This window comes from Enoplosus armatus, chromosome 14, assembly GCF_043641665.1.
Source record: "Enoplosus armatus isolate fEnoArm2 chromosome 14, fEnoArm2.hap1, whole genome shotgun sequence".
Lineage (NCBI taxonomy): Eukaryota > Metazoa > Chordata > Actinopteri > Centrarchiformes > Enoplosidae > Enoplosus > Enoplosus armatus.
The window spans coordinates 4,386,713-4,403,886 of NC_092193.1; the positions used below are offsets into that span (position 1 = coordinate 4,386,713).

The 17,174-nt window shown below is 41.4% G+C and overlaps 1 protein-coding gene across 1 annotated transcript in view; it reads left to right on the top strand.

Annotated features, from left to right (window-relative positions):
- Nucleotides 1-10,002: 10,002 nt before the first annotated feature.
- The window catches only part of LOC139296771 (contactin-associated protein-like 4), an 85,099-nt gene continuing 77,927 nt past the window's right edge, over nucleotides 10,003-17,174 (top strand). Inside the window, exon 1 of the mRNA XM_070919283.1 lies at nucleotides 10,003-10,180. Coding sequence (XP_070775384.1) covers nucleotides 10,096-10,180 — 85 coding nt within the window. The 5' untranslated portion in view covers nucleotides 10,003-10,095. The remainder of the gene's footprint in view (nucleotides 10,181-17,174) is intronic.

The window sequence follows — 17,174 nt, forward strand, 5'->3', positions numbered from 1 at the left end:
TCGTCTTCCCCCGGCTCTGCTGGCTGACCAGCCATCCACCCATCTATCCTGCCTGTCTGCACACAGTGTTCACCAGCCAATATTCTGGGTAATTGAGCTATTTTGGATAAAGCTCCTCTTCTTCTTCTCTGCGCTACAGCATAGCTGCACTGAGAGTGAGGAACAACCGCACAATGGCAGCAATAACTGGAATTAGCAAACCAGTCTACATTCAATAACATCAAATTACAACAAAAAGTCAATCCAAGTAAATCCATATTAAACTTGTGCGTCATTAGAAATAATCACTCACTGCTTTTCTTCCTCTCTCTGCACTGAAAGTTGGAGATGCAGCGACAGCCAATATTCAGAGTGGTAATTATGATCTGCATGATTAATTTCCTCACCAGCTGAGCCGCTCTGCTCTCCAATAACGGATGATTTGGGCTCTGATGAATTTCCTTTCAACAACATTTTTAATGAAGGAGGTGAATTGAAATGCTATTTTCAGGTTTAATGGAAACCTATTTCCCCCTTTTCCTCAAATGAGGTAATAAATTATATTAATAGTGAAGCTCAGGTGGAATCAAGGTACACTCCAGTTATCTATACTGACCAACGGTTTGTTCAAGTTGTTTTAAAAAGTATTTCTAAGAGATATTTTCAAATGTTGATTGTTTTTCATGAATTATCATGATTATCATTATCAGCATGACATATAAGGTCCTGACCAACCGATTTGCTTGATGATACTAGTGACTACAACATTATTAAACTTTTTTCACGACCATGTTTTACGCACTAGCAGCACTAGGTTAAGATTAGGGACAGCTTGTGGTCATATATATATATATATATATGTATATATTTGGTTTATGTTAAATGAAACAGCACAGTGAGGTTTGTTGAATAAAAGCAAAAAATAAAGCACTTTCTTCTGCTAATCATTGCATTCAGATGGATTAGCAACATCATCTTTGATATGTAGATGAAAACTTTCACAAATTATACTGTTAATTATACTGTTCTTTCTGCTTTGATATTTTGATGTTTAATCGTTTTAGGATTGCAAAGAGTTACACTGCGACATTTACACTTTTATGAGAAGTTGGTGAAAAGTTTTGACTCTATGATGTGGACGTAAGAGCTGCTGTCTGTTGTTGTGTAATCCAGAAGTAAGCGTGTTAATTCCTGGAAGAGACCAACCAACGACTCGACCGCCTGAAGCTTCCAGGAGGCTGCTGTGAGTCTGATCAGCTTTGTTCCAAAACAACAAAAACCTGAGTTACACTGAAACCAACAGGATTAGTGAAGCTGCTGTTTGTAGTCGTCCAACGTCAGTGTTTCAAGGATAAAACAGGAAAGTTATACAGAGATTTTAATGCCATTTGGATCTCCTTACCTCTCTGACCTGCTTCCATAAATCCAGGATTATAAAGCACCTTGAGGCTGTTTTTAACCGTTATTGAACCAGTCATGTGGTGTCAAAAAAAACCAAACATTTATATTTATAGCATCAGCCAGGAGGAGCTGCTACAAGATGAGGGAAGGTCAGACGAGATAATTCAGTCACACCCAGAGATTTGTCCAGCTCCATCTAGCACAGAGTTATTTAACTAATCACCTGCACCTTTTTTTAAATTTTCTCTGTGCCAGCAGGATAAGAAACACTTAAATGATTTTATGTCTATGTTTGATGAAGACGGCAACTTATTTCTGTGGCTCTAATGTCATAATCAGTTTAGCATGTTAGCATTACAAACAAAGTACACAAAGACTGAATTTTGGTCTTAAATCAAAGTATTGGAAAAATTCAAAGTCGTATCTAAATATGGCTCTTAAAGTCAATATAGTTCAGCCTGAGAGAGATATATGTCTGCACCAAATTTCATGGCAATCTATTCAATGGCTGTTGAGACATTTTACTCAAGCCATAAATGTGAACCTGCTAGAGGAAAAGTCAGGGGGTCAGTAGGATACACATACAAGGGCATACAGCTGACATTTAGTTTGAATGTAGTGAACATAATCGTGTTGTTGGGTAAACATAAATGAGTAATATGTCTGAATCACTGCAGCATTGATGCCATCACTGCTCTGCTATTTACTCTGCAAAGTAAATAAACTACATTTTTAAGCTCCGCAGGCATCTGACATTTAAAGGTAAAGTCTGCAGCAGGAGGACTGAGTCTTCTGTCAGCAGTGAGTCGGAGAGAGGGAGCCAGCGCGTCGTTTTGAAATATAGTGTACGGCACCTAAAAATCCAGAAATATACTCTAACTAAACTTTTTGGATTGTTGTTTGTTGCGCTAGCAGAAACTTGAAAGGCAACAACAAAGTGTGCCAACATGTGGTCATATAGTTTTTCTATGTGTGTATTGTAATAAAACATAGATACAGGTCTTGGAAAAGTGTTTCCACTTGCAGTATTACATGTAAATACAAGTTATCCTTACGGAACTTACAGTATTCTCAGTATCAAGCAGTGATGAAGACATGTAGATGAAAACCTGTAGTCCACCCAGCAGGGGCAGGAAGTGCCTCTCTGAGGAAACCTGCTGCTGTCTTTATCATCTGACTGGCAGCCTGCAGGCATTTCTCACCATCTGTCAGATAAAAATTAAACAATGCAGAACTATCCGCACCCGAGGCTCTCTGACTCTCACTGAAAATCTACCTTCTCAAAAAAATGTCTTCATAAATAGTTTTGATTGTGTCTGGAAGGTGCAGCATATATTCCTCCAGAGGTTATATTAAATGTTCACGATTGGAGCGTTTGTGAAACAGTGTTTTAACTCATCACACTATACTGGATCATCAACCGGACGAAGCGTATTATTTACTGTAAGTACAGTAGCAACTAAGGTGGGTCCTGCATTATAAGGCAGTTGACAGTGACAGTTGACAGAACATTTTTGCCCCCTGACAGTTTAATTTAACCATACCCACAATGCAAAGCCGAGGCAAGTTTGAATAGATATCCTGGAGCAAAGAATGAACAAATGAGCAGCAATGAAACACATGATAAACAGACAAAATACAATCCACATTATAAACTTAAATTTGAGATCTTATTGTTTTATTTCCTTTATGCATTTCCTGATGCAGAGTTGAGGTGCAGTGGTGCAGGTTATAGAAGCACATGGATTTAGGTCTGACTCTTTGGTGTAAACAGGTGGAGGTTTTAAAGTCAACATAATTTAATTTCCCCAATCATGCATAGCATGTGCAAGTACTTAATAAGCACAAGAGCTATGAAGCTAATAAGTGCTAATCTGGCCTGACATATGTTGCCAACCTGCATCATTAAATCCTGGTGGCATTTCAACCATATGGCAGACCACAAACAGAAGGAGTTGAAGATTGTGAACATGCTAAATCTAGTTTGGAGTGCAGCACCAACCTCAGCAAGGTCCAGTGGGTGCCCACCAGGCCTCCCATCTGAACCTGAACCTCCTTCCACAAACCAATTGGAGGCGTGAGGGCTGCGGGAGACTTGAAGCTCTGTAGGTTTATTCTCTGAAGAAGACTGCACTGAATAAATTAACTCAAAACAACTTCTTTCAGGCAAAACGTCAGAAATGTTTCATAATTATATCAAAGTGTGTTGGCCGCCAACACCATGACTCTGGGAAGCCTGGTGGGGAACTGTCTGTGCTGCTCTGGCAAAATAAAATCTGTTATATTAATAAATTAACTCCAAATAAAACTGAAACAAGAGAATTTGAAAATTCTGAAACACACTTGTAAAAGGCGCGGCCAAAAAATGTTATGTGCCATCTGTGTCACTCCACTGTCTAAAATCACATTTACGTGCCGGACAGACTCCCACTTGCATTGCCTTCAATACAGTTAGACGTGTGTCATTATCTGGCCCTCTTTAGGCGTCCTGGCTGCATCTTACTGTTAGTTGTCTTCCCGGCAGGTTTAACATGTCACTCTGCTGCCTTTAAGGAGTTATGAAATGCACTCCGGCAGGCCAACGTACGTTTAGAGGTCTCCCCCCGACTGTTAATATTTTAGCAAGAGCAGAAAAGCCTTGAGGGCATCGTGAGTGTGATAAAAAGTGTGATGAAAAAGTTCAAAGGATTAGTTGCAAGCTGAGCTAGCTAACCAACAAACAGGACTTCGTCCCACTTCCACTTTAGCATAATCACCACTAACTTTCACTGATGTGTGAACACGACACCTCGTGGACTCGATGTATATGGTTATTAGATTACCTACCATGTTGTACGTCTGGAGAATGATGTTCTTTCACTGATGTTTTCATGTCACTGCTGATATTTGCTTCTTCCTGGCATGAGGGACAATGTTGTGAGTTGGACAGTTGGATGTTTGTGAATCCATTTTCCTCATTACTGCATATAGTTTGTGGTATCTCATGCTTTTCTCAGTTTATTGTCCAATACTGTTTCCATAGTTTCATAATTTCTTCCAGTAAAAACTACAGAAGGCCAACTTTGCAGTCTTCAACCTTTACTGGATTTGTGTTTAGCCTGCTGCATAGCTGTGCACCTGCACTCATAGTGAGGGCAGCACGAGGCTAGTGGAACAGAGGGTAACTTAAAAAGCAGTTCGGTATGTCAGCTCTCTATATTGGCGCCCAAGGAGGAGGTCTGAGGGAACAAACATCCTAGACTAAACAAGCAATCTTCAAACCTCAACACCTACAGTGCACAGGGACAAACTTCTTTACAGCAATACCCGCATTTCCTCCACATGGGCTTATTTTACTTAATTTACAGTGAAAAGAGGGGCAACCCTCACTGCCTACAAACCCAGAGGAGTTCACTTCTTTATGAAACTTGATTTCTCTCCCTCTCTTCTGGCTCCCAGCAGCTTGATCTCTGCTCCGCTCTCAAAGAAACTCTGAGTGTCTTTTCTGTTTCGGCCAACTGGCCGGCCGGTCGGGCAGCAGGCCTCCAACAGGCTGCAGCTGCTGCTGTGAATATAAAGCAGAGTCAGAGCGCATCGATCGCCGGCTCGCTCCATCTGGTCTTCAATACGAGAGTGGACACAAAGAAGGACGAGGCAGCGACTCAGGAACAACTCACATCATTCAGCAGCAAACTCACTCATCATGTCAGAGACACTTTGAGCCTTTAAGGCTTCAGTTTACTCCATTATCTACTAATAACTGTTCTACTGACAGCTCACCGTGGCTTTCACCCTACACGCTGATGGATGACAGCATTGCTTTCAGTCAAATGATTTAAACGTATTTGACTTTTGAAAAGGTGACTTTGAGTATAGTCTAAGTCTGAAACTGTATATACAGAATTTAGAATAATGATGTGCTGTGAAAATAAAAAGAAATTCATCCTCCACGCTGCGTATACGTTAAAGAAATCTCTTATCTTCATTAGTGGACACGGACATGACAGCAGATGAATGAATTACTGGCATAATTCAGACCAGCGCTCGAAAGCTTCTGTTTCTTATCAATATTTATCCTCTGATTCAAACAGAATTACTAACAGATCCTGAGTCAATGTTTTCTCAAATAACATTCACACTGTTTGGACATGAATATTCAGCCCTTTCTCATTGTGAATAAAAAGTGTTCCCAAATTCACTGTTACAGACGATGAATGAAAGTAGACGCTCGTCACATGACTCCCGGCTGATGTCCCTTCTTCTCTTTTCAAAAGTCCATTCAACATGTTTATTTAGCAGTCTGGAGTCAATTGCTGAATAAGTGCTGAATCAGATAAACGTTTAGAACAGTTTATTCAATCTCTGGGTCCTTTACTCATTCAGTGTGATTCATTTGGCCCAGTGAGAGTGAAGTTGTTTGGAGTCTGGAGGCACTAATTAACAGAAACACCTGAAAACTCAAGTTAATTTCCTCCTCCAAGAGAAGTGCAGCATGGTTTGTCAGGGGTGAGAAATTAAATCCAGAGACAGGTGAGCAGAGCAAAATGAACTGAGGGTAGAAGTAGTACCACATCTCTAATATTTAACCAGTCTTTCCTGGAGAAAGATGCTGGTTTTCACTCATCAATCTCAATACCTACAAGACATTGGGACAGCATTTGGTGCTGACATTCATGCTTCAGAGACAGACTACCCTAATGACGTTGGTGATCCTCTGACTTTTCATGTAGCGCCATCATCAGGTCAAAATGTCACTTTGTCCGATACTTTGGTTCATGACTAAATACCTGCGAGCTATACTGTGTGTTTAGTGCTAATTAGCAAATGTTAGCATGTCAACATGCAACAGTACAGCCTCACACAGCTGCTAGCATGGCTCTAGACTCTTAGTAGAGTAGGTATTGGACGTGAATTGTGTTGAGGAACAGCAAAGGTTCCTACATTAGAAATTGCTCTGTTTTATTCGAGTGTCCCAGAAAGCCATGCTGTGCTTTTTCAAACTGTGACAAAATGTCCTCCGTAAAAAAAGGTCTATAAGAAAATGATTCCTAGTGATTCCTAGTACCAGTCTGCATAATCCGGGTGACAACTACATGTCCTCCCAATACAAATTTGCTGCAGGGAGACATGCTGATCGGCTGCTTGAATCACCTCAACAGGCTTCTTTTTAGTCCGAGCTCTTCACCCTGACACTCTGACCCTCGGCACTCTGCGGAGGGAATTTATTTTGACTGCTTGTATCTGTGATCTTATCCTTTCTGTCACCACTCAAAGCTCATGACCTTAACTGGCACTTTGTAAATCAGAGCTTCCCCCTCAGGCTCTGCTCCCTCTCGACCTCGACGGTTGGCAAGACTAGCATCATTAATCCACCTGTCAAACTCATGCCTCGTGAATAGGACAAGATCATCGGACTCCTTCATTTGGGGACACAAGTCAGGTGCAAAGCAAAGTTGCCGTTTTCCACGCATTTCTGTGACAGCACAGTTCAGCCAGCTAAGAGGCAAAGCACATTTCTCTTTGAAATGAAACAAATTGCTTTCCCCACATTGTGGCCCAGTTTCACTCACACCTGCCAAGAGATTTTATCTAACCGTTGAGACGGAGCATCGAGTAATCTTCCCATAACAAAACAGAAATAGCGCCATTCTACTTTTTTCACAGGAGGTAAAGCTGAAGATGGTTAAAAGATTTTCCCAACAATGAAGGTGTTAAAAAAGTCCACGTCACTAAACAAGAAGGGACATTGTGCCGTCACTCCACTATAAAGCATTTTCTTACCTGGAGGATTTTCTATGAGCTCCAGACAATAAAGCCGACAAAAAATATCTTCATTGCGACCATTAAACAGCTGTTGCGTATCTCCACGTAGTTTTAAAATCTCTCACCCGTCTGATTTGAGCATTAAACAGCCAGCTGGTTTCTCTGTGTGCGGTGTGTCCGCCGGCCGCCGAGGTGTGTGACGCTCACGTTGAGTGTGTGTGTTGGTGCACGGTTTGATCCCTTGTTTCTCTCAGACTCTGGCTTCAGTATTATCTGATCCCCCCCGCTGTGTTTGCTCTCAACAGGCTTTTTATCATCTGATTCCCCCGCTGTCTATACTCTCAGTAGGTTTTCATTATCAGACTCCCCTGCTGACTCTCCCTGCACATCTTACCCTCTCCTCTCTCTTTTCCTTTTAAAGTACAAACCCTGCTGAATGCTACCGAGAGCTCCTCTCCCATGTGGGTTCACGGTTACCCCTCTTGCCCACTGACAGGGAGGTGCGTCTGAGCTGTTTTACTCAGGTTTCCATGGCCAGCTACGTGAGCTGCATGAAAAATGCTGCTCCATTATTTTAACACTGAATGTCCACTGGTATTCATTTTAACGGGTAACTACACGTCTTATTTATTCTGAATTGGATGTAAAACTCTTTTTTTTGGGATGAATTTTATATAAATGTAAGACATGGTGTCCCCACATAAAAAAATTATAGGAAGGGTGGAAGCCTTGATGCAAAGCACAGTGCAGTTTCTTCCATTATTTTCTATTGTGGGAACCCTCAGAGTGCATTCACATGCATATACAATGGCCACTTACCAAAGGAAAGAAAGTTTTTGTGTGAATTGTTAAAGTTTGTATTTCTATTGGAATCAAACCAGATCAAGCTAACAATATCCACTTTTCTCTGGTTATGTGGAAACTACAAGCTTTTGAATATACCCAATTTATCAGTGTCCTTTAACTTATATTTAAGGTTATACAATGTTAATGGACACCTGCCAGCCAATCAAAGTTAGTATTACATACGGCCATGGTATGAGAAATAAATAATGTAATATCAGATTTATATTTCCATAACCCGACAAGATAAAGTTGACTTACTTGACGTTACTTGATGGTTGAATTCCCACAATCCTCCACAAAAAATGTGATGCCCATCCTCATGAATATAGTTTAACTGTAGAGTTGGTTGCCAGTGAAAGTTCACTTTTACCCATTTTATTGTGATTTCCTGCCATTTGATTTACCATCATGTATGATAAGACAGCCCGAGTCTCTCATGTCTTGGATATGATCAAGTAAGTCTTGTCTGGGTTCTCGTTATTTTCCCGTTAAGTCTATATGATCTGCCTCCTACTTATTTCTATTCTTGTCTTGTCACCTTTCATACTTTATGTGTTTACTGTGTCAGTCTGAGCATCTCACCCATTTATTCCTGTTCACAGCTAATAATCTGTATAACACGGGATTTCTGGAGCAATTATCTGCTCTGATGTTGCTGTCACTCATCTGCTCTGCACTGATCCACCTCCTACCTGTTCTGCTCCTTAGAGGAGTCTGAATGATTCCTTTACAAGTTAACTTAGTGATCTGTACCTCGCTGTTTGTTCTCAACAACCTCTTTACCTTCTTTACTGTTAAGGCTGCAGCCCTGTGATGTAGCTCTTCTCTCTGAACTTTGAGCTTTCACCTTCAGAGAGGCGTTAAAGACAAGTAGGAGCCACCAAAAATGTGTAGCAGGTCATTACTGAATGCATAGCCTCCTCCTTGTATCTTTCTTTCTTACATTTTATGTAATAGCCACACTGGCGTGTCCAAAGTCAATTTTGTGCAGACACTCGTGCTCCCCTTGACTTTTCATCTTGTGCCAGCAGGTCGATTATCTTGTGAAATATCTCGACATCTAACAGACGGATCGGCACAAAGCGTCATACAGACATAAGGTTCGGCAGAATGGGAAGAACAGGAAGACCTTATGTTATTCCGACTTTGGAGTTTTATGATTGTGAACTAACGTTGTCTGTAGGAGGAGCTTGCTGTTTAAAAGAAAGGGGTAAAAGCTGATCGTGGTTGGTAGCTGCCCAGCTGCCCTCGATCCATGGGCCTAGCTTGACTTTTCTTTTGTTCTTTTTCCACAACCAATTGTGACATAAACTACAAATAAAACAAAGACTGGGTGAAGATTACTCCAGCCTCCGTATGTTCTCCTTTCACAGTGTCGTATTATTATAATATATTATATGATTCTGTTTTCTATCTCTTACGAATACATGTAAGAGCATTTTGCACTTTATATAATACTGGGTAGATTATTAGTATAGTACTGCATCACGTCTTATAAGCATATCTCTTTTATGTAAAAAGTTACACGTGTGCAGTAAAAAGCACAATATTTCCTTAAGATAAATTGTACTAAAGTAGGGACTTGAGTAAATGTACTTTGTTACATTTCACTGAAGGCCTACACTGAGTACTTTTGCTGTAGAAACATGTTGAATGCAGGACCTTTAGGCTACTTAAGTACTTTTCCACTGTAGTATTAATGGGCTACTTTTTACTTTTTACTTTTGTGAAATCTGAATAGTCCAGTGTTTCCTTTTTGAGTCATACCATGTAGTGAAACGAAAGACATTTGAGACTTTTTGGGTGATAAAGTTCATAATTAAATCCTGTCAAATGAAAACGCTGCATGTGAGGATTCACGTGAGTGTGTGTGTGTGTGTGTGTGTGTGTGTGTGAGGGAGAGAGCCTGCGCGCATTTGGCTCCCGCCACAGAGCTGCTGAATCCCTGAGAAAACAACAGACTGCACAGCAGACTTCACTGACCTCCCTCTCTCTCCCTCTCTCTCCCTCCTCTCTCTCGCTTCGGTCGGGTTTGAGGAGATCTCTCTTGGAGCTGGAGAGGAGAGGTTGGCCGTCTCTCTCCTCCAGCAGCCGCCGGGTTTCTCTGCAGCCTCCCGCCGCTTCATCATGGATCTGGGGACTAAAAGAGTCGCTGGGATTATCGCTCAGGTCGCCCTGCTTCTCTCCAGCTCGTACGGGACGACCGGAGAAGGTGAGCAGGCTGTGCGCTTTTTGTTCACTTTTCCCGGAGGAGACGGAGCGAGTCCGGGCAGAGAGGAGGCTTTAGACGGGGCTTCATCCCTCTGTCATACCGCCTGGGAAAAACTCAAGGCTTCTGATTTCTGGATGCAGTGATATTCAGCTGTTTGTCTCATTTACTTGTTCTGTTAATTTGGACAAAGTACAGGGATTTTTTGTCTTTAGGCTGCTGGATTTTGCGCGTCTCGGTTACGCATCAGCGCTCTGTTGCAAAGGAGAAATAAGGAGGTTGGAAGTGATTTAATGTGAATGAGGATGATTTAATCTTCTCTTATTTACGAGAATTGGATCAGTTTTGACAGTAGACGGCTGTCATGGCTCTCCGGGTGCATATTAGGCTATTGGAGAGCAAGTAGCATTAACTCAAAGGGTTTCAGGAGCCAACTTCCTCCTTCATTTGCTTTGTCGCATTTTAATCAGCTGTTTATTTTCTTCCAATGATCATATTCGTCCTATTGGGGAGCTTTGCTTAATGGAAGGATGCTGTTGCTCTGGACAGAAATGCCCGCAGACGCTTTCTATCTCAGAGCCAAAAGAAGCATTTCATTGTCCCCCAAATGTGTTCACTTCATCCGCTGAGTGCGTAAAACAACGTTAGGCTATCGCTTTGTTTTGTTTTTTTTGGCTCATTTGGTGTTCAGCGCAGCGTGATGAGCATCCTGGGACTGAGCCTCACCTGTGCTCACTGTGTGTGAGCTCACTGTGTGTGAGCACAGGTGAGGTTAGCATGGCAGCCTGGTGGTTGGATTATTGGACCTCTGTGCCTGCGTTCAGTTATTTCATACTGTAGCTGTGAACGTGCAGGCATGTCTGTTCCCCGCATGAGGAGGGGAGGACAGAGAAATACATCCAAGCAAAGAGAAGAGATGGAGAGAATCCGGATGAAGGGAGGATAGAAATGAGATGAATCTCAGTGTGAAATGAGACATGAAGCAGATGGCTGTTAAAGTTCTCCACCCCTCCACGGTTTTATTCTCCTCTTTCACAACTTTTTGATTCTTCTTTTCTGTCTTTTTTGTTTTTATTCGATTCCTTGCCTTTTTTTTTTTTTTTTCAGCCAACATCAAGCAACTTCTCCCTTTCTGGCCTCCTCTGAGTTTTAATCTGCTTCGTATCCGTCTTGTCCTTTCTATGACAGACTGTCTCTCACACATCATCATGAAAATGTCATGTGAAGCAGCATGCATAGTAATCACTGAGGTCTGACGGTTCTGCTGCGGTTTAATGGAAACACAGTGGGCTGTGAGACAGTTAGAGAGGGGCACGAGACGGATGCCTTCTTCCACAGTTGGACAGATGAGAAATGAGGTGATATGAGGAGGAATATGCAATCAGGACAGATCTTTAGTTTGCTTCCTCTGTTCTTCCTTCCTGAAGGAAACTTCTACAGCTTCACCAAAATATCTGAAAATATGTTTCTTTCTTAGTTGAAGCCGTCTCCTTTCTGTCTCTTTTCCTTCTGCTATTTCTGTCCTTCAGTTGCTTTTCTTATTTCCGGCTGTTTCTGAATCAGATATGCTGCCGACTCTCCGTCATCTCCTCCCCGACTCGTCTTTTCTGCTCGTTGCTCTTTTCTTTCTGTCTTCTCTCCCTGCTGTTTCCTGTCAGCTTCTGTCCTCCTCTGTCCTCCTGCCAACATATTTCTCTCTCCTGGTTGTGTCCTGTCTTTTCTCTGCTTCTGTTTCTGTCTCTACCCTGGATCTCTGCCCTCCGGTATCTGAATCAGAGAGCTGCTGCTGTGTCGCTGGATCTTTCCTCTCTAATTCCTCCTCTTAAATACCCCCCCCGCATATTTCCCTCCTGTTTCCTGGCTACACCTCCTCATTCCTCTCTCTGTAGACTCTCTCCTCCTGCTCCTTCCTTTCTCTCGTCTTCTTCTGGTGATTTGATGTTTCTGTCATCACCTCCTTCTGTGCAGCTGATACCGCTTGGACGTCCTTCATGAGGGGATTTCAAGACCCAAACCAATGTTAATGCTTCAGTTTTTCCCCTCAATGGTATCCCTGTCAGGGTGTGAAAGCCTCTGAATCAGCATTTAGACCACAATGGGACACTAAAACCCACCACTGAGGCTCAGACTGATGACATTGTTTCAGGGTTTGCAGCTCTTCAAAGCAGCTTTACCCAATTCAAGTCAGTTTTATTTATATAGGACCAAATCCACCACACATATTCAGTGATTGCCAATGTCTTGGATACATTGAATTCTCTCTCTCTCTTTCTTTCTCTTTCTCCCTCGATCTCTGTTTATCCTGCCCGGCCTGACCCAGCAGCACACTCATCACACAGGGACCATAAACCACAGCAGCATAATGCGTTAAACCTGCGGAGGTGGAGGGATCTCGGCCGCAGGTTTCAGACTGAGCTTCACATCTTGTCCCCACCCCCCTGCAGACAGTTCACTGTTCATTATGGAGGTGGTACTAAATGACAACAAAGTAGAAATGCAAATTTTAACAGCCACAGATGGCGCTCCGATGACTTGTTAGCCGGAGGAGTGAAGTGCTGGTGTTTATGTGATGAGATTCAAGGAAGTCAGCGTGTAAAACAGCCACCCTGCAGGGCAGTAAAGTCACTTTGCGTTTAATCGCCTTCTGATATTAACAGCATGATAAAGTCACTGTGTGTTGTTTTAAATAGCTTCTTACATGAAGGTAGTGTAATGAAGGCAGGTCGGCCCAGTATTTGCAGAGGCCATAATGTAACTGAAAGGTGTTTTCCCCTTGAGGAGCCGTCGTTTCTCATGGGGATCTGGAGAAAGCTGATGTTAGTGAGGCCAACTGAAGGCAGCAGAACAAGCTATGAGCAACATTAACATATCATTTATTTTTAAGCAAACAGTTGCTGTTACACATCCGGTACATACGGACCAACATTAGTATTCATTTGGAGTCGTGTTTATGGCCACCTGAAGAAGGTAAGTCCAATATTCACTCTCCTTTTAGCTCAGATTATCGAACTCTTGAGCAGATAAGATGCTCTGTCCGGTGCTGGGCAGATGAGAGCGGTGAAGACTGAACCAAAACAGTTGTGGACCCTTAAATCAAACCATGAGCTGAAAGATACTAAAACTGTATAGCTGAGGAGAAATGCAGAAGTGTTGATAGTTCTCTGTGTTTGTCACCATGAGTGACACCTTTCACGTTACAGTCATTTGATCCATTATTAATATAGAAATATTGATTAGTGCAGCCTTAAAGAGAACTTGGCAATACGATGTGCATTTTTAGTTTCGTTTTTTAGTTTATTGTTACATACAAGTGGGCAAACTTGTCCAGAAACTCAGATGCGAGCAGAAAACCCTGCGGCATTGTAAAGCATTAACGCTAAAATCAGATATTTAAAGACTTCGATAGGAACAATTTTGCACTTATGTTCAGTAAAATCGTACAGTGAGAAATCCATTGAAAAAGGGGGCAGAGAGACCAATTTTTCAAGTCAGAGCTGCAGAAAAGAGACCAGAATCCAATGCAGCCTCAGGGCATGTTATGCTCTGAATAAAGCATGTGGCTGTCATCATAGATATGGTCCACAAACAAGCCAGCCAGCCTAGACCTGTTTGTGTACCCATACACTCTGCTTTTATTGAAAACAACAAATTACCCCTCAAAGTCAGCCTGCTGTGTAAAATAATTCTGGAAACTGTAGCACTAAATGTAGCAGAAGTAAAAGCTATAAACTACATTACTGTGAACAGCACAGACCAATCAGAGCTCAGGGTGGATTGTTCCTTCTCAGTTTTGCTCCTGTAAACGGAGGCTTTAACCTCAGTCAGTCTGCAGAGAGATGTGGGTTGTTTCCCAGCAGCTGAGCGGGAAAAGCTTCAAGATGTTTGACCGTTGAGTCTCTGCGACAACGACAAAGGAATGAAGAAGCAGACTCCCACAAAGTGTCTAATCTTGTAAATAGTATAAAAGTTATTTTCGCAGATGCACAGCTGCACATGAATAACACTCACATCCAAGAACCTAACTTTGTGTAACGTTGCCAGTTTGAAAATCAGTAGCCTTCCTCTAATTGAGTTGCTAAGATGTTGGCAGTAGAAAATCGTGTTTGTATTGGACCAAGACTGAGAGTCTATAGCCATGCTAGCGGCTCTGTGAGGCTGAACTTGGGGACATCTGTGCTTTTCAGCTAAATGACAACTTTAGCATGCTAACATGCTTACAATGGCAGTGTTACATGATGCTAAGCAGGTCTTAGATTAGCATGTTAGCATGCTTACATTTCCTAATTAGCACTTAACTCAAAGTACTGATGGGAATGTCATTAGCTTTGCATGTGCTTGGACAAATTATTATTTTTTTTTCCTGACAGTAGCGTTAGATGAAATGTCATAGGATCATTGAATTTAATTTAATCTTGAGGGAGATGTGAACGATGTGTGTTTCTCCAGGTATAAATTAAGTAGGTACAACACTGCCTTAAATGTATTTCTGCATGAATTAGTGGATTATTTAAGTGGTTTCGCTGTATTGTTGTTGTGGCTGTGGTTTCCTCTGCTGCCTTCAGGAATCCTCCATATTCTTGCACTAGTTCTGCTTCTGGATCATTCAACTGTTTCTCAAAGCAGAAATTTCAAGACATGTCAAGTTCAGTTATGTTATTGCACACTCTCGTTAATTGTTAACTGTACCGTGTAACTATACATGAAGGCCAGTGTCATGTAAAGTTTAATATCAGCTTGAGGGACAAACTCACTCACTGTTATTGATGGGCCGAGCTTGAGTTCACCATGACTAAGTGCACTTATAATAGTGCACTTATAATAGAAAACACAAAGGCCTGTATTATTCAAAAGTGGATTTAATTCAAGCAGATGCTGAATACAAGCTAACTCTAATTAAACAATTAGATACTCTTTGATGTGTCATGTCCAGTCCATGTTTTATGCTTTACTGCATCTACTTCACTTGTTTCCTGTGTTTTCCAGGACGTTTCTTAGGGTTAGGAACTTGTTCCATATTATATGTTTGTATGGTGAGAGAGTGAATTTTAGTTTATTCTTATTCTTGCATCGTTATTGCTGTAACTATGCTGTGACGTGATCATGTCAATGTTTATATAAACTTTAAAACATCCCATTATCATTATAAAAGCATACTTCTGGCAAACAAAGACAGTTAGACATGGACACACAGGCTCACCGGTGACTTCCTAGTCATTCATTGCAAAGATGCATATTGCATTTTTTAAAAAGGCACCCCAGCTGTTTAGTGTTGTACTTCCAAGATATCATGAGTCCAAAACTACTGGATCCTACATTTCCCATACTGCAACTCAAAGTTTCGTTTGGCATTCCCTGCCTGATTAACACCTTTCAAACTCCACTCCTGAAGTTTGTAAATCTGGTTGTCTGTTCTTTGGAGTCCCTCCACAGACACCAACATAAATGATACGTTTTCAGAAGCTGAGTAATACTCCTCATGGCGAGTAAACTGAACTTCATGAGTAAAATCGGCCCTTTTACGATGATATCAAGCTGCAGAAGGCTGAAATTGTTTCTCTGTTGAACATGGTACAAAACCAAGATGGTCCATGTGTGTCTTTGTGTTCATGTGTGTGTGTCCTAGTGAGTGTGTGCATGTAATACATCCATGTACGTTACTCTTCTCACTGTGGGTTTAAATTAATTGGATTGGCCCTGGGTGTTTTAAGCAAACATGCGGTTAAAGTTTATGTAAGCACATTAATACGAAGATGTAGCCGCCTTGAGTGAAAGAGACACATCTGACCTGCTGCTAAACATAGTAATGTTTCTCTGTGGAGGTGAGTCTCCCTCCCGCTACAGCACTTCCTCAGGCGGAGGCTTGTAAATTAGACAGTTGCAGTGGAAATGCTTCCTTGAGTGCAGTAGTGATCAGAAAGCAGAGGATGTACCGTACATTAAAGCTCTTCAGTGTGTATTTACACAGAGTGATGAGAGGACGATTAAAACAGCAGAGACGATGAGCAGGGCTGTTTGGAAAGGGAATAAAAAAATGGATAAGATGAGACTTTAATGATGGAAAATTCATGAATGAAAGTTAGAGTAAAAATACAGACTTTAGTAATAAAAAGATGTGTAAAGTAAGTATAACAAAAGAGAACGAATGCAAATAGGTGCCATTTGAAAATATAGGTGTAAATATTGTAGATACACATATGTAATTATTGTCATTTTTACTTATTACATATATGCAAATGTTAGGATGAAGACACATTATTTAAGCACATTTTTCCAACTTGCCTGTTTACATAAGGGTTAAATCCGATACAGTATGAGATCATGTGGTAAACTTGGATGGATCAATAAAGGTGAGGGATGGATGATAAGTAGACAACAAGCCAGGCATGTTTATAATATTTCAGAAAGCAAATTACTATTGAGGGATCCGACCAAAAGAGAAGAGTGGACATATGAAGGAAAAGAATGATGGACGGAAAATATGATACAGACCACAATATTACATTATAGTATTGACAGACAACAGCAAGATTGAAGAATTTACTGCCTCAAAGGAAATGATTTTGGCATTTAAAGCCACAGCCAAAAGAAAAAAGGACCTACAGCTAGCTCAAACCAATATGTTGTCCTTCAGCCGTTTATTCCTGAGAGAGCCCACCTATTGTTCATCATTCACTTAATAACCGTCCGTGACTTCTCTCCACACGTCATTTGTTTCTGTGCTCTGCCGCTGCCGGGGGCAAGGTCTGTCTGAAGCTGTTTATCACACTGAACTGAAGGAGCTAAAACACGTCCAGAGAGGTTATGATGTTTATGTTTCTACCTTCACAATGAGTCAGCGTCTGTGCGGCATGCACCGCTTGTTTCAGTGCTTGACTCTTACTTATTAGAGTTATTAATGAGGGAAGCAATTTGACAGTTTTATTCCAAAAGCCTACAGATCAGTTACCTGCAGTAATATTAATAAAGTAATTTCATATGTGCATTTTTATAAGCACCA